Consider the following 23004-nt stretch of genomic DNA (forward strand, 5'->3'; position numbering starts at 1 on the left):
TGGAACGTTCATGCCTCCAACCCTTGACAGACTTCAGATGAGAGACGAGAGACATTAGACACCAGAAAGATTGTAGTATTGGAAAATACCCAATGACATCGCTACGGCGCATCTGTGACATTAATGATCAGTGTGTGTGTGTGTGTGTGTGTGTGTGTGTGTGTGTGTGTGTGTGTGTGTGTGTGTGTGTGTGCGTGTGAGGGTGTGTGTGTGTGTGTGTGTGTGTGTGTGTGTCCCGCCTCTCCCCCTAACCCCCCCAGTACCTGCGGTTGACAAGCTGTTCCACAACAATCCGCTCGTTCCACTTTGATTGATTGCCTTATTAACGCGTGCTCGTGTAGTGTGACGGATCTGATTAAGCTGCATATGTTCTAGAATAATGTAGAACTGAGAGCTGACAGCTGTGGGGGGGAGGGGGAGTGGGGCTCATTTAGGTCCACAGAGAAACGAAAAACACACACAGCTTTTAAAACGATGCCCTCTGAATCACACTGAGACCCTCTGAATCACTCTGAGACCCTCTGAATCCCACTGAGACCCTCTGAATCACACTGAGACCCTCTGAATCACACTGAGACCCTCTGAATCACTCTGAGACCCTCTGAATCACACTGAGACCCTCTGAATCACTCTGAGACCCTCTGAATCACACTGAGACCCTCTGAATCACTCTGAGACCCTCTGAATCACACTGAGACCCTCTGAATCACACTGAGACCCTCTGAATCACACTGAGACCCTCTGAATCACTCTGAGACCCTCTGAATCACTCTGAGACCCTCTGAATCACACTGAGACCCTCTGAATCACACTGAGACCCTCTGAATCACACTGAGACCCTCTGAATCACTCTGAGACCCTCTGAATCACTCTGAGACCCTCTGAATCACACTGAGACCCTCTGAATCACTCTGAGACCCTCTGAATCACACCGAGACCCTCTGAATCACACTGAGACCCTCTGAATCACACTGAGACCCTCTGAATCACACTGAGACCCTCTGAATCACACTGAGACCCTCTGAATCACACTGAGACCCTCTGAATCACACTGAGACCCTCTGAATCACTCTGAGACCCTCTGAATCACACTGAGACCCTCTGAATCACTCTGAGACCCTCTGAATCACACTGAGACCCTCTGAATCACACTGAGACCCTCTGAATCACTCTGAGACCAGGCTGCATGTTGTAGAAGAAGCTGTGAGACACACAACATACACACACATGTTAGACACACACACAACACAGACACACAACATACACACACATGTTAGACACACGACATACACACGACATACACACAACATAGACACACAACATACACACACAACATACACACACGACATACACACACACATGTTAGACACACGACATACACACGACATAGACACACAACATACACACACAACATACACACTCGACATACACACATGTTAGACACACACACACAACATACACACACGACATAGACACACGACATAGACACACGACATAGACCCACAACATACACACACACACACGCATATTAGACACACACACACACACATGTTAGACACACACACATGTTAGACACACACACATGTTAGACACACACACACATGTTAGACACACACACATGTTAGACACACACACACACACACATATTAGACACACACACATACATGTTAGACACACACACACATGTTAGACACACACACACATGTTAGACACACACACACACATGTTAGACACACACACACACACACATGTTAGACACACACACACACACACATACATGTTAGACACACACACATACATGTTAGACACACACACACACACACATGTTAGACACACATACACACACATGTTAGACACACACACACACATGTTAGACACACACACACATGTTAGACACACACACACACACACACATACATGTTAGACACACACACACACACACATACATGTTAGACACACACACATGTTAGCATACAGTATAATACATACATTAGAAACACACAGCGACACGTTCAGACTACTTTATGACGCATGCATGAGCCAAACGAACATAATGAATATCTCCATCAGAATAGGCTGCATTCATGTAGTACAATGCAGCTTATTCGACGAAATTAATATTGTAGGTTTCTGTTTTTGTTAGATTAGATTATTATTATTGTTATTATTATATTATTAGTATAATATTATTATTATTATTATTATTATTATTATATTATAATTATAATTATTAGGTTATTATTATTATTATATTATTATTATATTATTATTATTATTATTATTAGGTTATTATTATTATTATATTATTATATTATTATTATTATTATTATAATTATTAGGTTATTATTATTATTATTATTATTATTATTATTATTAGGTTATTATTATTAGGTTATTACAAAATGTGAAATGCAATTCAAGTGCAGTGGAGAACAAGTGTAAACCAACGGCCCTTCTGACTTCTGTCTTCAACGGCGATGTCAGTCAGTCAGTCAGTCAGTCAGTCAGTCAGTCAGTCAGTCAGTCAGTCAGTCAGTCAGTCAGTCAGACAGTCAGTCAGTCAGTCAGTCAGTCAGTCAGTCAGTCAGTCAGTCAGTCAGTCAGTCAGTCAGTCAGTCAGTCAGTCAGTCAGTCAGACAGTCAGTCAGTCAGTCAGTCAGTCAGTCAGTCAGACAGTCAGTCAGTCAGTCAGTCAGTCAGTCAGTCAGTCAGTCAGTCAGTCAGTCAGTCAGTCAGTCAGTCAGTCAGTCAGTCAGTCAGTCAGTCAGTCAGTCAGTCAGTCAGTCAGTCAGTCAGTCAGTCAGTCAGTCAGTCAGTCAGTCAGTCAGTCAGTCAGTCAGTCAGTCAGTCAGTCAGTCAGTCGTTCGATTATGTTGCAAAACCTCAGAAACCTAATCAACACAGCTGACACGCAGGCAGGATTATAATTAATATACCACCAACACTAATGACAACGGTATGTATTGTAGTGTGCAGTATCATAGAAGGCGCGTTCCGGTGCGAGACACAGGCAGGTTTATTAGTACAGCACATGTCATACAACAGGGGCAGTTCAAAGTGCTTTACATACAGCATTAAAATACAGCAAGAGGAGCATAGTAAGAAAATAAGAATGACAATGAATAAAAGCAAATATAACTAAGACGTAGCCTAAATAGATACAACATTCAATAAGACAATAGTTAATGGATAAAAGCCATCGATAGAAGTGTTTGTGTTTAATCATAACTGCAGCAAAACGTGAAGGTTTTTAGCTTAGATGTAAATATGTGTAGGGTTTGGGTCGTCTGCTTGATTGAGTAGCAGCTATAACCTAATCAACATCGTTGACATACAGGCAGTTTTATAATTAATACACCAACCCCGCCAACACTAATGAGGAGGGTATATTGTCTCTCGACCCTCTCAACCGTGTCAGAGGCACGAGCCTTCCAGGGCCAGGCGGTGACAGATCTGTGTCTGTCTGTAGTCCGGAAGTTGGCAGAGCGGCTGACAGCCAGGACTACATTTCAGAGCATTCTGGGTATTCAGGGTAGCCACTCCCCGTTGTTGTGGATGGCTCCAATGACGTCACCGCGCCCACGAGCTCCAACACCCAGACGCCCGCGGTGAGTAGAGTTTGACAGGTTGCTGTTCGTAGCTGTTATAACCGCTGTTATAACTGTATATATATAATATATATATATATATATATAACTATTAACCACACGTGTTTCACTGTTATAACTGTGTACATTACAGTACAGAGCTAGCGTTTAGGCCAGTGTTTATGTTGTCAGTTAGCTAGCTAGTTCGGTAGCTCGTCCGTTCACACAAAGCAGAGCTGTCAGTTAGCTGTTAGCTGTTAGCTGTTAGCTCCTCTCACCTCCTCCTGTCTGTCAGTTAGCTGCTAGCTGTTAGCCGTTAGCTCCTCTCACCTCCTCCTGTCTGTCAGTTAGCCGTTAGCTGTTAGCCGTTAGCTCCTCTCACCTCCTCCTGTCTGTCAGTTAGCCGTTAGCTGTTAGCCGTTAGCTCCTCTCACCTCCTCCTGTCTGTCAGTTAGCCGTTAGCTCCTCTCTCAGTGAGTGTGTGTTATTGGAGTTGGCCGTCACGTGTTACAGCCTCTCACAGCTGCTGGCGACCTGCATTCACCTCTACACAGCCTGGTCTTAGGTTAGGTTAGGTTAGGGTTAGGGTTAGGGTTAGGGTTAGGGTTAGGTTAGGTTAGGTTAGGGTAGGTTAGGGTTAGGTTAGGGTTAGGGTTAGGGTTAGGTTAGGTTAGGTTAGGGTTAGGGTTAGGGTTAGGGTTAGGTTAGGGTTAGGGTTAGGGTTAGGGTTAGGTTAGGGTTAGGGTTAGGTTAGGTTAGGTTAGGTTAGGGTTAGGGTTAGGTTAGGGTTAGGGTTAGGGTTAGGTTAGGTTAGGTTAGGTTAGGTTAGGTTAGGTTAGGGTAGGTTAGGGTTAGGTTAGGTTAGGTTAGGTTAGGTTAGGGTAGGTTAGGGTTAGGTTAGGTTAGGTTAGGGTTAGGTTAGGGTTAGGTTAGGGTTAGGGTTAGGTTAGGTTAGGGTTAGGTTAGGGTTAGGGTTAGGTTAGGTTAGGTTAGGGTTAGGTTAGGTTAGGGTTAGGTTAGGTTAGGTTAGGGTTAGGTTAGGGTTAGGTTAGGGTTAGGTTAGGGTTAGGTTAGGTTGGGTTAGGTTAGGTTACGGTTACGGTTAGGGTTAGGTTAGGTTAGGTTAGGATTAGGTTAGGTTAGGTTAGGTTAGGTTAGGTTAGGTTAGGTTAGGTTAGGTACAGCCTGGTCTTACTGGGTGTCAGACAGCTGAATGTGGAGATTTGAGCACTTTGAGCTGTGTGTTACAGTGAGGTGTGTGTTACAGGTGTGTGTGTTCCAGGTGTGTGTGTGTGTGTATGTTACAGATGTGTGTTACAGGTGTGTGTGTGTGTGTGTTCCAGGTGTGTGTGTGTTCCAGGTGTGTGTTCCAGGTGTGTGTGTGTTACAGGTGTGTTACAGGTGTGTGTGTGTTACAGGTGTGTGTTACAGGTGTGTGTTACAGGTGTATGTGTGTTCCAGGTGTGTGTTCCAGGTGTGTGTGTGTTCCAGGTGTGTGTTACAGGTGTGTGTGTTCCAGGTGTGTGTTACAGGTGTGTGTGTGTTACAGGTGTGTGTGGAGCAGAGTCATCAGCTGGGAGACGACCACCAGAGCCATGGGAGCGCTGCTGTCCCGCTGGAAGGTAAGACTCTGCCCTGCTGCACCCTGGGAAGGCTGTCTGCTCTGCTGCACCCTGGGAAGGCTGTCTGCCCTGGGGAGGCTGGGGGAGGTAGACATCGGAGGCTCATTGTCAAGCATGGAATCAGGAATGATCCACCAGCCTCCCCTGGTGTTCTACCTCCCCCAGCCTCCCCTGGTGTTCTCCCTCCCCCAGCCTCCCCTGGTGTTCTACCTCCCCCAGCCTCCCCTGGTGTTCTCCCTCCCCCAGCCTCCCCTGGTGTTCTCCCTCCCCCAGCCTCCCCTGGTGTTCTACCTCCCCCAGCCTCCCCTGGTGTTCTACCTCCCTGAGCCTCCCCTGGTGTTCTACCTCCCCCAGCCTCTCCTGGTGTTCTACCTCCCCCAGCCTCCCCCTGGTGTTCTACCTCCCCCAGCCTCCCCTGGTGTTCTACCTCCCCCAGCCTCCCCTGGTGTTCTACCTCCCCCAGCCTCCCCTGGTGTTCTACCTCCCCCAGCCTCCCCTGGTGTTCTACCTCCCCCAGCCTCCCCTGGTGTTCTACCTCCCCCAGCCTCCCCTGGTGTTCTACCTCCCCCAGCCTCCCCTGGTGTTCTACCTCCCCCAGCCTCCCCTGGTGTTCTACCTCCCCCAGCCGCCCCTGGTGTTCTACCTCCCCCAGCCTCCCCTGGTGTTCTACCTCCCCCAGCCTCGTCTGGTGTTCTACCTCCCCCAGCCTCGTCTGGTGTTCTACCTCCCCCAGCCTCGTCTGGTGTTCTACCTCCCCCAGCCTCGTCTGGTGTTCTACCTCCCCCAGCCTCGTCTGGTGTTCTACCTCCCCCAGCCTCCCTTGGTGTTCTACCTCCCCCAGCCTCCCCTGGTGTTCTACCTCCCCAGCCTCCCCTGGTGTTCTACCTCCCCCAGCCTCCCCTGGTGTTCTACCTCCCCCAGCCTCCCCTGGTGTTCTACCTCCCCCAGCCTCCCCTGGTGTTCTACCTCCCCAGCCTCGTCTGGTGTTCTACCTCCCCCAGCCTCCCTTGGTGTTCTACCTCCCCCAGCCTCCCTTGGTGTTCTACCTCCCCCAGCCTCGTCTGGTGTTCTACCTCCCCCAGCCTCGTCTGGTGTTCTACCTCCCCCAGCCTCGTCTGGTGTTCTACCTCCCCCAGCCTCCCTTGGTGTTCTACCTCCCCCAGCCTCCCCTGGTGTTCTACCTCCCCCAGCCTCGTCTAGTGTTCTACCTCCCCCAGCCTCCCTTGGTGTTCTACCTCCCCCAGCCTCCCCTGGTGTTCTACCTCCCCCAGCCTCCCCTGGTGTTCTACCTCCCCCAGCCTCCCCTGGTGTTCTACCTCCACCAGCCTCTTCTGGTGTTCTACCTCCCCCAGCCTCCCCTGGTGTTCTACCTCCCCCAGCCTCCCCTGGTGTTCTACCTCCGCCAGCCTCCCCTGGTGTTCTACCTCCCCCAGCCTCCTCTAGTGTTCTACCTCCCCCAGCCTCCCCTGGTGTTCTACCTCCCCCAGCCTCCCCTGGTGTTCTACCTCCCCCAGCCTCCTCTAGTGTTCTACCTAATCAAGGACCCCAATTGAAATAAGCCAGTGGCTTTCTTGGGTTTTTATCCTGTTAGTTGACCTTGTATGTAATATGTACTTTCATGTACCTACTTCTGCAAATCTTCTAATAAAGTTTTCAATCAATCAATCAAAACCTCCCCCAGCCTCCCCTGGTGTTCTACCTCCCCCAGCCTCCCCTGGTGTTCTACCTCCCCCAGCCTCCCCTGGTGTTCTACCTCCCCCAGCCTCCCCTGGTGTTCTACCTCCCCCAGCCTCCCCTGCGCTGCAGCCATCTACTGCTGTCTGTGTGATGGAAGCATCTAGAGGTCATGGGCTGTGTGTGTGTGTGTGTGTGTGTGTGTGTGTGTGTGGTACAGTGGTAATTTACATCAGGGATGCAACCTCAGCACATGTGTTCAAGTCAAGACTAAAAATCCATCTTTCTAATATTGCCTTTAAATAACAAAATAATTAAATTAAGATTATATAATGATTGGAGCACTTTGAGCTGCAATGTTTGCAGGAAAAGTGCTATACAAAAAAAGTTATTATTATAATTATTATTATTATTATTATGAATATTATAATGAGTATTATTATGAATATGATGAGTATTATTATTATGAGTATTATTATTATGAGTATTATTATTAATGTAATTATTACTGTTATTATTACTATTATTGTTGTTATTGTTATTATAACTATTATTATTATATTATTATATTATTATAATTATTATAACTATTATTATTATATTATTATATTATTATTATTATTATAACTATTATTATATTATTAGTATTATGATTATATTATTATTATTTTATGATGATGATGATGATTATATTATAATTATAATCATTATATTATATTATTATTATATTATAATTATTATATAATTATTATTTTATTATTATTATTATGATAATGATGATGATGATGATGATTATTATAATTATTATATTATTATTATTATATATTATTATATTATTATTATTATAATGTTATGTTAATGTAGTGTATAATTATTATGTGTTTGGGTGACGGTGTCTTTGTTCCTTCAGGCCAAGCCGACCACGGTGGAGCGACTGGAAGGCATAGACAAGGTAACACACACACACATACACACACACATGCACACGCACGCACACACGTGGAACATTTAGGTACCAGTACCATAACACCTTAACACACACACACACACACACACATCAGACACACACACACACACACACAGACACACACAACCTCCCTCCTCCTCCTCCCTCCCCCTCTGACGTGTGTGTGTGTGTGTCTCTGACGTGTGTGTGTGTGTGTGTGTGTGTGTGTCTCTGGTGTGTGTCTCTGACCTGTGTGTGTGTGTGTCTGGCCTGTGTGTGTGTGTGTGTGTGTGTGTGTGTGTCTCTGACCTGTGTGTGTGTGTGTCTCTGACCTGTGTGTGTGTGTGTGTGTGTGTGTGTGTGTCTCTGACCTGTGTGTGTGTGTGTGTGTGTCTGACCTGTGTGTGTGTGTGTGTGTCTGACCTGTGTGTGTGTGTGTGTGTGTGTGTGTCTGACCTGTGTGTGTGTGTCTCTGACCTGTGTGTGTGTGTGTGTGTGTGTGTCTGACCTGTGTGTGTGTGTCTCTGACCTGTGTGTGTGTGTGTCTGACCTGTGTGTGTGTGTGTCTGACCTGTGTGTGTGTGTGTGTGTGTGTGTGTCTGACCTGTGTGTGTGTGTCTCTGACCTGTGTGTGTGTGTGTGTGTGTGTGTGTGTGTCTGACCTGTGTGTGTGTGTGTGTGTCTCTGACCTGTGTGTGTGTGTGTGTGTGTGTGTGTGTGTGTCTAACCTGTGTGTGTGTGTGTGTGTGTGTGTGTCTGACCTGTGTGTGTGTGTGTGTGTGTCTGACCTGTGTGTGTGTGTGTGTGTGTGTCTGACCTGTGTGTGTGTGTGTGTGTGTGTGTGTCTGACCTGTGTGTGTGTCTCTGACCTGTGTGTGTGTGTGTGTGTGTGTGTCTCTGACCTGTGTGTGTGTGTGTCTCTGACCTGTGTGTGTGTGTGTCTCTGGCCTGTGTGTGTGTGTGTGTGTGTGTCTGACCTGTGTGTGTGTGTGTGTGTGTGTGTGTGTGTGTCTGGTGTGTGTGTGTGTGTGTGTGTGTGTGTGTGTGTGTGTGTGTCCCAGGACATCCAGGACCTGGAGGAGTTCAGGAGTAAGAACCAGCGTCTGCAGCAGCTGTGGGTGGGGCGCCTGCTGCTCTACAGCTCTGTGCTCTACCTGCTGACCTGCCTGGCCTTCTACCTGCTCTACATGCCTGACCACTGGGCTCAGCGCCTGCTGCTGGCCCTGCCCTTCCTCTCCTTCCCTGTCCTGTAAGTACCTCCTCCACCTGCCTGACCACTGTCTGTCTGTCTGCCTGTCTGTCTATCTGTCTGCCTGTTTGTCTGTCTGCCTGTCTGTCTGCCTGTATGTCTGTCTGCCTGTCTGTCTGCCTGTCTGCCTGTCTGTCTGTCTGTCTGTGTGTCTGCCTGTCTGTCTGAGTGTCTGTTTGTCTGTCTGTCTGTCTGCCTGTCTGCCTGCCTGTATGTCTGCCTGCCTGTCTCTCTGTATGTCTGCCTGTCTGTCTGCCTGTCTGTCTCCCTGTCTGTCTGCCTGTCTGTCTGTCTGTCTGTGGGTCTGCCTCTCTGCCTGTCTGTCTGTCTGTCTGTGTGTCTGCCTGTCTGTCTGTCTGTCTGTGTGTCTGTCTGCCTGTCTGTCTGTCTGTGTGTCTGTCTGTCTGTCTGTCTGTCTGTGTGTTTGTCTGTCTGCCTGTCTGCCTGTCTGTCTGTCTCTCTGATGTCTCTGCCTGTCTCTCTGCCTGTCTGTCTCTCTGCCTGTCTGTCTCTCTGATGTCTCTGTCAGTCTCTCTGCCTTTCTGTCTCTCTGATGTCTCTGTCTGTGTCTCTGCCTGCCTGTCTGTCTCTCTGATGTCTCTGTCTGTCTCTTTGCCTGTCTGTTTCTCTGCCTGTCTGTCTCTCTGCCTGTCTGTCTCTCTGATGTCTCTGTCTGTCTCTCCTACAGAGTGTGGTTTATGAGACGCCTGCTAATCTTCCTCTTCACTAAACGCACTGAGAGGAACAGTAAGTGTGTGTGAGTGTGTGTGTGTGAGTGTGTGTGTGTGTGTGTGTGTGTGCGTGTGTGTGCGTGCGTGTGTGTGTGTGTGTGTGCGCGCGTGTGCGTGCGTGTGTGTGTGTGTGTGTTGAGTAGCACCAACGTGTTTTCTCTGTTTCAGATGACAAACTAGAAGATTTAAAAGTGGAAAAAAGAAAAACAGTAAGTGTGTGAATAACGTTCTGAGTGTGTCCTCTCTCCTCTCCTCCTTCTCTCTCTCTCCCCCCTCCTCTCTCCCCTCTCTCCTCTCTCCCTCCTCTCTCCCCCCTCCTGTCTCCCCTCTCTCCTCTCTCTCTCTCTCCCCTCTCCTCCTCCTCTCTCCTCTCTTTTTCCCCCTCTCTCTCTCTCTCTCTCTCCTCTCTCCTCCGTTCTCTCTCTCTTCTCCTCTGCTCTCTTTTCTCCTGTCTCTTCTCCCCCTCTCTCCCTCTCCCCCCCTCCCTCCCTCCAGTTAATGGGCAGTGTTAATAAACAGTGTAGATCAGAGCAGACAGCTGGTTAACTGGTGTGAGGTCTGGCGTGGTCTTAACCAGCCTGTGGGCCTTAATGGCTGTCGCATTGCACTTGAATAATGTCAGTTCCATTCATTGATATTTTAGAATCTTCTTTGGAGTAGCACTCGTTTTTGTTGCAAAAGATCATGAAGTTATATTTGTTTACATTGAGGGTTAACTTATTCAGTTGGAACCAGTTAAAGACAATTGATAATTCCTAATTTACACATTCAATCAGAGACTTGAAGTCATCATGTACGGCTATAAGGTTGACATCGTCAGTGAATAATAAGGGGAGAAGGTTTTTACAGGACGGAGACAAATCATTAATGTAAAGTAAAAATAGTAACGGGCCCAAGATGGAACCCTGTGGAACCCCAGAAAGAATTCTTGATTTCTTAGATGAGCAGCTGCTCTCTGTTATCCAGATAGTTGATAAACCACTTAAGAGCAGGGTTAGGGTCAGGGGTCAGGCTCAGGGGTCAGGGTGTGTTGACTGTATGTATGTGTGTGTGTGTGTGTGTGTGTGTGTGTGTGTGTGTGTGTGTGTGTGTGTGTGTGTGTGTGTGTGTGCAGCTGGAGGAGGTGATGGAGACTGAGACCTACAAGAACGCCAAGCTCATCCTGGAGAGGTTCGACCCCGAAGCCAGGAGCAAGGTACACACACACACACACACACACACACACACACACACACATACACACACACACACACACACATACACACACACACACACACACACTCACACACACACACACACACACACACACACACATATACACACACACACACACACACACACTCACACACACACACACACACACACACACACACACACACACACACTCACACACACACACACACACACACACACACACACACACTCACACACACACAATGCAACTATAAAGGTATGAACATGTGAGCTAATAACAGTGACATCATCATCACCATCATCACCATCATCATCATCATCGTTGTCTTTGTTGTTGTAGGAATCAACTCCCACACGTCAGCTGACCCCCGGGCCAGGCCAAGGTACTGTTACTATGGCTACAGTCCCCCAGTTACTATGGTTACATCCCCTGTTACTATGGTTACAGTCCCCCTGTTATTATGGTTACACCTCCCTGTTACTATGGCTACACCCCCCTGTTACTATGGTTACACCCCCCTGTTACTATGGTTACACCCCCCTGTTACTATGGCTACAGTCCCCCTGTTACTATGGTTACACTCCCCTATTATTATGGCTACAGTCCCCCTGTTACTATGGCTACACCCCCCTGTTACTATGGCTACACCCCCCTGTTACTATGGTTACACCCCCCTGTTACTATGGCTACACCCCCCTGTTACTATGGCTACACCCCCCTGTTACTATGGCTACACCCCCCTGTTACTATGGCTACACCCCCCTGTTACTATGGCTACACCCCCCTGTTACTATGGCTACACCCCCCTGTTACTATGGCTACACCCCCCTGTTACTATGGTTACACCCCCCTGTTACTATGGCTACACTCCCCTGTTACTATGGCTACACCCCCCTGTTACTATGGCTACACCCCCCTGTTACTATGGCTACAGTCCCCCTGTTACTATGGCTACACCCCCCTGTTACTATGGCTACACCCCCCTGTTACTATGGCTACACCCCCCTGTTACTATGGCTACACCCCCCTGTTACTATGGCTACACCCCCCTGTTACTATGGCTACAGTCCCCCTGTTACTATGGCTACAGTCCCCCTGTTACTATGGCTACAGTCCCCCTGTTACTATGGCTACAGTCCCCCTGTTACTATGGTTACACCCCCCTGTTATTATGGCTACAGTCCCCCTGTTACTATGGCTACACCCCCCTGTTACTATGGCTACACCCCCCTGTTACTATGGTTACACTCCCCTATTATCTTTTAATTTTTACATTTCTTTTTACTTCTTATACGGCAGCAGTTATACGTTTTGGGCCGGTTTCACAGACAAGGCTTAAGCCTAGTCCTGGACTAAATCACACTTTCAATGTAAAATCTCCATTGAAGATGTTTTTTAGTCTAGGATTAGGCTTAAGCCTTGTCTGTGAAACCGGCCCTTTATGATCCATAATCCAAGCGCTGTATAAACATGTCATTTCACACTGCGATCTCTCACACCGTATGAGGAAGATAGCAGCTAAACACAGACCAGTTTTTTTTTTTTTTTACCTTGCCTCTCCTCAGAGCTGTAGTAATAACTTTGCCTCTCCTCAGAGCTGCGTCAGAGGGGCGTGGCCCTGCGGCCTGCTGTCGTGATGACCCCCCCGCCCCGCCCCCCCCCGGGGCCCGGCTCCCCCCCCCCCGCCGCCCCGGGTGGGCCTCCAGAGAGGGGGCTGGCCCCCGGCACCCCCCAGGGGAGGAGGGCCCCCCCCCCCCAACGCCACGCCCTGCAGCCCCGTCCCTGGCATGGGTGAGTCCCCCCCCCCCCAACCAGACCCTTACAAGGCTGGGTAGTGTGGTGGTGATGTTGTGGTGGTGTTGTGGTGGTGTTGTGGTAGTGTTGTGGTAGTGTTGTGGTGGTGTTGTGGTAGTGTTGTGGTGGTGTTGTGGAGATGTTGTGGTGGTGTTGTGGTGGTGTTGTGGTAGTGTTGTGGTAGTGTTGTGGTGGTGTTGTGGTAGTGTTGTGGTGGTGTTGTGGAGATGTTGTGGTGGTGGTGTTGTGGTAGTGTTGTGGTGGTGTTGTGGTGGTGTTGTGGTGGTGTTGTGGTGGTGTTGTGGTGGTGTTGTGGTAGTGTTGTGGTAGTGTTGTGGTAGTGTTGTGGTAGTGTTGTGGTGGTATTGTGGTGGTGTTGTGGTAGTGTTGTGGTAGTGTTGTGGTGATGGTGTTGTGGTAGTGTTGTGGTGGTGTTGTGGTGGTGTTGTGGTAGTGTTGTGGTGGTGTTGTGGAGATGTTGTGGTGGTGGTGTGGTGGTGTTGTGGTAGTGTTGTGGTGGTGTTGTGGTAGTGTTGTGGTGGTGTTGTGGTGGTGTTGTGGTGGTGTTGTGGTGGTGTTGTGGTAGTGTTGTGGTAGTGTTGTGGTAGTGTTGTGGTAGTGTTGTGGTAGTGTTGTGGTGGTGTTGTGGTGGTGTTGTGGTGGTGTTGTGGTAGTGTTGTGGTAGTGTTGTGGTAGTGTTGTGGTAGTGTTGTGGTAGTGTTGTGGTGGTGTTGTGGTGGTGTTGTGGTGGTGTTGTGGTGGTGTTGTGGTGGTGTTGTGGTAGTGTTGTGGTAGTGTTGTGGTGATGGTGTTGTGGTAGTGTTGTGGTGGTGTTGTGGTGGTGTTGTGGTGGTGTTGTGGTGGTGTTGTGGTGGTGTTGTGGTGGTGTTGTGGTAGTGTTGTGGTGGTGTTGTGGAGATGTTGTGGTGGTGGTGTGGTGGTGTTGTGGTAGTGTTGTGGTAGTGTTGTGGTGGTGTTGTGGTAGTGTTGTGGTAGTGTTGTGGTAGTGTTGTGGTAGTGTTGTGGTGGTATTGTGGTGGTGTTGTGGTAGTGTTGTGGTGGTATTGTGGTGGTGTTGTGGTAGTGTTGTGGTGGTATTGTGGTGGTGTTGTGGTGGTGTTGTGGTAGTGTTGTGGTGGTGTTGTGGTGGTGTTGTGGTGGTGTTGTGGTGGTGTTGTGGTGGTGTTGTGGTGGTGTTGTGGTAGTGTTGTGGTAGTGTTGTGGTGATGGTGTTGTGGTAGTGTTGTGGTGGTGTTGTGGTGGTGTTGTGGTGGTGTTGTGGTAGTGTTGTGGTGGTGTTGTGGAGATGTTGTGGTGGTGGTGTGGTGGTGTTGTGGTAGTGTTGTGGTAGTGTTGTGGTGGTGTTGTGGTAGTGTTGTGGTAGTGTTGTGGTAGTGTTGTGGTAGTGTTGTGGTGGTATTGTGGTGGTGTTGTGGTAGTGTTGTGGTGGTATTGTGTAGGGGTGTAACGATACATCGATTCACATCGATGCATCGATTCATTGACTAACGATCTGATTACATCGATGCAATGTAAAAATATCGATCTATATCGTCATCTTATGCGCGCAGAGAGAGAGAGAGACTTGAAAAAGATACGAATGTTTTTCATTTTTGATGAGAGACAGTAAGTCTATCCCTTTTAATATATCTTTTGGAACATCTCTCTGAACCAGCGACGTTAACATACTCGCGTTCGCAATGTGTGACTCGCATTCACCGTGTGTGACTGTCGACTGGCTCGGCTCCACTTCTCGGCTCCTCCTCCTCTCGCGTTCGGCAATCTCCGGTGATCTTCGGAAATGTTCGGCTTGTGTGAGTGCGTCTAATGAGAGTGCGTCTAACGGGAGTCTAATGGGCGAATACATTGACCGTTTTGGACACCAAAGATATTTTTTAACATCTACTCTTCGAGGCGAATCCAGTCAGACCAATATCAGACCTGCTGGACGTGTGTGACACGTGTGTGGACGTGTGTGTTTGTGTGTGTGTGTGTGTGTGACTGGATGTCTCTCTGAACCTGTGTGTGTGTGTGTGTGTGTGTGTGTGTGTGTGTGTGTGTGTGTTAATGAGCTGTATGTTAATTACCACTTATTACAATTGATAATTGTGTTAGATTGGCATATGATATCGCGTCATATCGATCATATCGTCATATCGATCTTGAATCGAATCGAATCGAAATCGTATCGTGACTGACATTGTGATATCGTCAAACATTGTATCGTCATACAAACAAATCGATATAATATCGTATCGTGATGAAGCTGGTGATTTACACCCCTAGTATTGTGGTGGTGTTGTGGTGGTGTTGTGGTAGTGTTGTGGTAGTGTTGTGGTAGTGTTGTGGAGATGTTGTGGTGGTGGTGTTGTGGTAGTGTTGTGGTGGTGTTGTGGTGGTGTTGTGGTGGTGTTGTGGTAGTGTTGTGGTGGTGTTGTGGTGGTGTTGTGGTGATGTTGTGGTGGTGGTGTTGTGGTAGTGTTGTGGTGGTGTTGTGGTGGTGTTGTGGTGGTGTTGTGGTGATGGTGTTGTGGTAGTGTTGTGGTAGTGTTGTGGTGGTGTTGTGGAGATGTTGTGGTGGTGGTGTTGTGGTAGTGTTGTGGTAGTGTTGTGGTGGTGTTGTGGTGGTGTTGTGGTGGTGTTGTGGTAGTGTTGTGGTAGTGTTGTGGTGGTGTTGTGGAGATGTTGTGGTGGTGGTGTTGTGGTAGTGTTGTGGTGGTGTTGTGGTGGTGTTGTGGTGGTGTTGTGGTGATGGTGTTGTGGTAGTGTTGTGGTGGTGTTGTGGTGGTGTTGTGGTGATGTTGTGGTGGTGGTGTTGTGGTAGTGTTGTGGTGGTGTTGTGGTGGTGTTGTGGTGGTGTTGTGGTGATGTTGTGGTGGTGGTGTTGTGGTAGTGTTGTGGTGGTGTTGTGGTAGTGTTGTGGTGGTGTTGTGGTGATGTTGTGGTGGTGGTGTTGTGGTAGTGTTGTGGTGGTGTTGTGGTGGTGTTGTGGTGGTGTTGTGGTGATGGTGTTGTGGTAGTGTTGTGGTGGTGTTGTGGTGATGTTGTGGTGGTGGTGTTGTGGTGGCGTTGTGGTAGTGTTGTGGTGGTGTTGTGGTGATGTTGTGGTGGTGGTGTTGTGGTAGTGTTGTGGTGGTGTTGTGGTAGTGTTGTGGTGGTGTTGTGGTGGTGTTGTGGTGGTGTTGTGGTAGTGTTGTGGTGGTGTTGTGGTGATGTTGTGGTAGTGTTGTGGTGGTGTTGTGGTGATGGTGTTGTGGTAGTGTTGTGGTGGTGTTGTGGTGATGTTGTGGTGGTGGTGTTGTGGTAGTGTTGTGGTGGTGTTGTGGTAGTGTTGTGGTGGTGTTGTGGTGGTGTTGTGGTGGTGTTGTGGTGGTGTTGTGGTGGTGTTGTGGTAGTGTTGTGGTAGTGTTGTGGTGATGTTGTGGTGGTGTTGTGGTGATGTTGTGGTGATGTTGTGGTGGTGTTGTGGTAGTGTTGTGGTAGTGTTGTGGTGGTGTTGTGGTAGTGTTGTGGTGATGTTGTGGTGATGTTGCGGTGGTGTTTGTGGTGGTGTTGTGGTAGTGTTGTGGTGGTGTTGTGGTGGTGTTGTGATAGTGTTGTGGTGGTGTTGTGGTAATGTTGTGGTGATGTGGTGGTGTTGTGGTGGTGTTGTGGTGATGTTGTGGTGGTGATGTTGTGGTAGTGTTGTGGTGGTGTTGTGGTGATGTTGTGGTAGTGTTGTGGTAGTGTTGTGGTAGTGTTGTGGTGGTGTTGTGGTGGTGTTGTGGTGATGTTGTGGTGGTGTTGTGGTAGTGTTGTGGTAGTGTTGTGGTGGTGTTGTGGTGGTGTTGTGGTGGTGTTGTGGTGGTGTTGTGGTGATGTTGTGGTGGTGTTGTGGTGATGTTGTGGTGGTGATGTTGTGATGTTGTGGTGATGTTGTGGAGGTGATGTGGTGGTGATGTTGTGTTGTGTTGCAGGGCACCACCCCCCCGGCCCCCCCCTGGCCAGGCCCGTGCTGCCCCGGGACAGAGGGGCGGTGGACCGGCTGGTAGAATACCTGGTGGGAGACGGACCCCAGAACAGGTCTGTCTGGGGGGGGGGGGGAGGGGAGGAGAGGAGAGGAGAGGGGGGTGGAGGAGAGGAGGGGAGGGGAGAGGAGGGAGGGAAGGGGAGAGGAGGGCAGGGGAGGAGAGGAGAGGAGGGGAGGGGAGGAGAGGAGAGGAGGGGAGGGGAGAGGAGAGGAGGGAAGGGGAGAGGAGGGGATGGGAGGAGGGGAGGAGAGGAGAGGAGAGGAGAGGAGGGGAGGAGAGGAGGGGAGGGGAGGGGAGAGTATTACTGTCTTGTCAGAGTCTCCGTTCATCCTGTACTAGAGGAGCACCTGCCCTGTCATCAGAAGGTTAATGACCTGTCTGTCTGTCTGTCTGTCTCCATCCCCCTCCCCCCTCCCCCCCCCCCCCTCCCCCTCCCCCTCCCTCCCCTCCCCCTCCCCTCCCCTCCCCCTCCCCTCCCCCTCCCCCTCCCCTCCCCCTCCCCTCCCCCTCCCCCTCCCCTCCCCCTCTCTCTCCCCCCCCCTCAGGTACGCTCTGATCTGTCAGCAGTGCAGCTCCCACAACGCATGGCCCTGCGAGAGGAGTTTGACTACATCGGTACGGAGGAGGGGGGGGGAGGGGAGGGGGGGAGGTAGGGAGGGGGGGGAGGGAGGGAGGGAGGGAGGGAGGGAGGGGGGGGGGAGGGAGGGAGGGAGGGAGGGGGGGGGGGAGGGAGGGAGGGAGGGAGGGGGGTGAGGGAGGGAGGCCTGGGGGGTTGAACCGTCCCCAGATTAAACCGTGGGTTATGGTTTAACCACTGTTTACGGTCATGACTGTATCATTGTTATTTTCACACAACGACAAATATGTGATACATGTTCCAGTTTTATCCTCTGAACAACATCAGAAACAGAAGAGCAAACCTTAACAACCTTAACAACCTTAACAACCATAAAAACCTTAACAACGTTAACAACCTTAACAACCTTACCAACCTTAACAACCTTACCAACCTTAACAACCTTACCAACCTTAACAACGTTAACAACCTTAACAACCTTACCAACGTTAACAACCTTAACAACCTGAACAACCTTAACAACCTTAACAACCTTAACAACCTTAACAACCTGAACAACCTTAACAACCTTACAAACCTTAACAACCTTAACAACCTTAACAACCTTAACAACCTTAACAACCTTACCAACCTTACCAACCTTAACAACCTTACCAACCTTAACAACCTTAACAACCTTAACAACCTTAACAACCTTAACAACCTTAACAACCTTACCAACCTTACCAACCATAACAACCTTAACAACCTTACCAACCTTAACAACCTTAACAACCTTAACAACCTTACCAACCTTAACAACCTTAACAACCTTACCAACCTTAACAACCTTAACAACCTTAACAACCTTACCAACCTTACCAACCTTACCAACCTTAACAACCTTACCAACCATAACAACCTTAACAACCTTAACAACCTTAACAACCTTAACAACCTTACCAACCTTACCAACCTTAACAACCTTACCAACCTTAACAACGTTAACAACCTTAACAACCTTAACAACCTTACAAACCTTAACAACCTTACCAACCTTACCAACCTTAACAACCTTAACAACCTTAACAACGTTACCAACCTTAACAACCTTAACAACCTTACAAACCTTAACAACCTTACCAACCTTAACAACCTTAACAACCATAACAACCTTAACAACCATAACAACCTTAACAACCTTACAAACCTTAACAACCTTAACAACCTTAACAACGTTACCAACCTTACCAACCTTAACAACCTTAACAACCTTACCAACCTTACCAACCATAGCAACCTTACCAACCTTAACAACGTTACCAACCTTACCAACCTTAACAACCGTACCAACCTTACCAACCTTACCAACCTTAACAACCTTAACAACCTTAACAACGTTAACAACCTTAACAACCTTACCAACCTTACCAACCTTAACAACCTTACCAACCTTAACAACCTTACCAACCTTACCAACCTTACCAACCTTACCAACCTTAACAACCTTAACAACCTTACCAACCTGAACAACCTTACCAACCTTACCAACCTTACCAACCTTAACAACCTTAACAACCTTAACAACGTTAACAACCTTAACAACCTTACCAACCTTAACAACGTTACCAACCTTACCAACCTTACCAACCATAACAACCTTACCAACCTTAACAACGTTACCAACCTTACCAACCTTACCAACCTTACCAACCTTAACAACCTTAACAACCTTAACAACGTTAACAACCTTAACAACCTTAACAACCTTAACAACCTTAACAACGTTAACAACGTTACCAACCTTACCAACCTTACCAACCTTAACAACCTTAACAACCGTAACAACCTAAACAACCTAAACAACCTTAACAACCTTAACAACCTTACAAACCTTAACAACCTTAACAACCTTAACAACCTTACCAACGTTAACAACCTGAACAACCTGAACAACCATAACAACCTTAACAACCTTACCAACCTTAACAACGTTACCAACCTTACCAACCTTACCAACCTTAACAACCTTAACAACCTTAACAACGTTACCAACCTTAACAACCTTAACAACCTTACCAACCTTACCAACCTTACCAACCTTAACAACCTTAACAACCTTAACAACCGTAACAACCGTAACAACCTTAACAACCTTACCAACCTTACCAACCTTACCAACCTTACCAACCTTAACAACCTTAACAACGTTAACAACGTTACCAACCTTAACAACCTTAACAACCTGAACAACCTTAACAACCTTAACAACCTTAACAACCTTACCAACCTTAACAACGTTAACAACCTTAACAACCTTACCAACGTTAACAACCTTAACAACCTGAACAACCTGAACAACCTTAACAACCTTAACAACCTTAACAACCTGAACAACCTTAACAACCTTACAAACCTTAACAACCTTAACAACCTTAACAACCTTACCAACCTTAACAACCTTAACAACGTTAACAACCTTACCAACCTTACCAACCTTAACAACCTTACCAACCTTAACAACCTTAACAACCTTAACAACCTTAACAACCTTAACAACCTTACCAACCTTACCAACCATAACAACCTTAACAACCTTACCAACCTTAACAACCTTAACAACCTTAACAACCTTAACAACCTTAACAACCTTAACAACCTTAACAACCTTACCAACCTTACCAACCTTACCAACCTTAACAACCTTACCAACCATAACAACCTTAACAACCTTAACAACCTTAACAACCTTACCAACCTTAACAACCTTACCAACCTTAACAACGTTAACAACCTTAACAACCTTAACAACCTTACAAACCTTAACAACCTTACCAACCTTACCAACCTTAACAACCTTAACAACCTTAACAACGTTACCAACCTTAACAACCTTAACAACCTTAACAACCTTACAAACCTTAACAACCTTACCAACCTTAACAACCTTAACAACCATAACAACCTTAACAACCATAACAACCTTAACAACCTTACAAACCTTAACAACCTTAACAACCTTAACAACGTTACCAACCTTACCAACCTTAACAACCTTAACAACCTTACCAACCTTACCAACCATAGCAACCTTACCAACCTTAACAACGTTACCAACCTTACCAACCTTAACAACCTTACCAACCTTACCAACCTTACCAACCTTAACAACCTTAACAACCTTAACAACGTTAACAACCTTAACAACCTTACCAACCTTACCAACCTTAACAACCTTACCAACCTTAACAACCTTACCAACCATAACAACCTTAACAACCTTAACAACCTTAACAACCTGAACAACCTTAACAACCTTACCAACCTGAACAACCTTACCAACCTTACCAACCTTACCAACCTTAACAACCTTAACAACCTTAACAACGTTAACAACCTTAACAACCTTACCAACCTTAACAACGTTACCAACCTTACCAACCTTACCAACCATAACAACCTTACCAACCTTAACAACGTTACCAACCTTACCAACCTTACCAACCTTAACAACCTTAACAACGTTAACAACCTTAACAACCTTAACAACGTTAACAACGTTACCAACCTTACCAACCTTACCAACCTTAACAACCTTAACAACCGTAACAACCTAAACAACCTAAACAACCTTAACAACCTTAACAACCTTAACAACCTTAACAACCTTACAAACCTTAACAACCTTAACAACCTTAACAACCTTACCAACGTTAACAACCTGAACAACCTGAACAACCATAACAACCTTAACAACCTTAACAACCTTACCAACCTTAACAACCTTAACAACCTTAACAACCTTAACAACCTTAACAACCTGAACAACCTTACCAACCTTACCAACCTTAACAACCTTAACAACCTTAACAACGTTAACAACGTTACCAACCTTAACAACCTTAACAACCTTACCAACCTTACCAACCTTACCAACCTTAACAACCTTAACAACCTTAACAACGTTAACAACGTTACCAACCTTAACAACCTTAACAACCTGAACAACCTTAACAACCTTAACAACCTGAACAACCTTAACAACCTTAACAACAATTCTGAATTGTAATATAAAGCTTGAGTGCAAACACAGCAGGTCAACATTATAGTGTCGGGACATGACATTAATTCTCCGGCGTCTGTCAACCAAACAGAATGATTGACAACCAGCTTAGCGGTCTGGTCTTAGCGGTCTGGTCTTAGCGGTCTGGTCTTAGCGGTCTGGTCACGCACGGTGGTGGTGTTGTGGTAGTGTTGTGGTGGTGAGGAGAGACAGAATGATTGACAACAAGCTTAGCGGTCTGGTCTTAGCGGTCTGGTCTTAGCGGTCTGGTCACGCACGGTAAAGTCTCTGGCTATTGGCCTCGGTCAGGCTCCCCTGGTGTTTAGGAAAGGAAAAAGAAAACACATTTTAGAAAAAGCATAGATGCATAAAATCACAAGAAGGTAAGGAGCTGGTTTACATCAATAAAGGCTATGTACACAATCCACTGTACTATACTGCACAGATAGTCAACTAGGGTTGTCATATTGCACAAAAAGTATTTTTTCACATTATTTTAAAGTGTCACAGTTTGCAGGCTTGAAAATGTACATGTTTGTGCCTCAGCACTAGCTGCCATACAATCCGTCCGGACTGTCCTGGGCCCAGAACTTAGGCCTTTTCTGTGTTCAGGGCCTTGACGGCCCTGTGGTAGAAGCTGTTCTTCAGTCTGTTTGTCTTAGCGGCCGGGGTCCTGTACCTCCTGTTCGAGGGCAGCTTGACAAAGTGTTCGTGCCCAGGGTGGGTCGGGTCCTTGGAGATCTTGGAGGCCCTCCTGAGACAGCGTGTTTTGTACAGCTCCTCCAGAGAGGGGAGGGGGGCGCCGGTGATCTTCTGTGCTGTTCTCACGACTCTCTGTAGCTCGTTTCTCTCCGCTGTTGTGCAGCTGTGGAACCAGTTGCAGATGCCGAAGGTGAGGATGCTCTCCACTGCGCCGTGGTAGAAGGCCACCAGTATCTCCTGCTTGTTGTGTTGTTTCCTGAGGCATCTCAGGGTGTATAGCCGCTGTTGTGCCCTCTTGATGGTGCCTTTAGTGTTGTCCTTCCAGGCCAGGTCATCCAGGGCTTGATCCGTCTCCCCTATAGCTGGCAGCTGATAGTATTGATCCGTCTCCCCTTCAGCTGGCAGCTGATAGTATTGCTGAGCCACTAACTCACTTTTTAATTCATCCTTGGAACAAAACATTATCCCGGAATCATGGAAGACAGCACATGTAACACCACTTTGAATCATGGAAGACAGCACATGTAACACCACTTTGAATCATGGAAGACAGCACATGTAACACCACTTTTTGAATCATGGAAGACAGCACATGTAACACCACTTTTTGAATCATGGAAGACAGCACATGTAACACCACTTTTTGAATCATGGAAGACAGCACATGTAACACCACTTTTTGAATCATGGAAGACAGCACATGTAACACCACTTTTTGGGGATCCAACTATATTGGACAATTATCGCCCTATCTCAAAACTTTCAGTCATGGCTAAAATGTTTTAGTCATTAGTTAGTGATCAATTAAAATAATTTCTAACTTGTAACAGTATTCTCACTCTTTTTCAGTCAGGCTTTAGGAAAAGGCATAGTAC

At 47.2% G+C, this 23004-nt stretch overlaps 1 protein-coding gene across 1 annotated transcript in view; it reads left to right on the top strand.

The window, feature by feature from the left end:
* Positions 1-3600: 3600 nt before the first annotated feature.
* The window catches only part of LOC308165706 (endoplasmic reticulum junction formation protein lunapark-B-like), a gene marked incomplete at its 3' end in the record, with an annotated part of 22890 nt that continues 3486 nt past the window's right edge, over positions 3601-23004 (top strand). Inside the window, exons 1-11 of the mRNA XM_080539855.1 lie at positions 3601-3608; positions 5137-5209; positions 7794-7835; positions 8891-9078; positions 9767-9825; positions 9978-10018; positions 10924-11004; positions 11344-11386; positions 12600-12795; positions 16755-16860; positions 17354-17423. Coding sequence (XP_080395981.1) covers positions 5183-5209; positions 7794-7835; positions 8891-9078; positions 9767-9825; positions 9978-10018; positions 10924-11004; positions 11344-11386; positions 12600-12795; positions 16755-16860; positions 17354-17423 — 853 coding nt within the window. The 5' untranslated portion in view covers positions 3601-3608; positions 5137-5182. The remainder of the gene's footprint in view (positions 3609-5136; positions 5210-7793; positions 7836-8890; positions 9079-9766; positions 9826-9977; positions 10019-10923; positions 11005-11343; positions 11387-12599; positions 12796-16754; positions 16861-17353; positions 17424-23004) is intronic.

Source organism: Nansenia antarctica (assembly GCF_963989245.1).
Source record: "Nansenia antarctica genome assembly, chromosome: 9".
NCBI lineage: Eukaryota > Metazoa > Chordata > Actinopteri > Argentiniformes > Microstomatidae > Nansenia > Nansenia antarctica.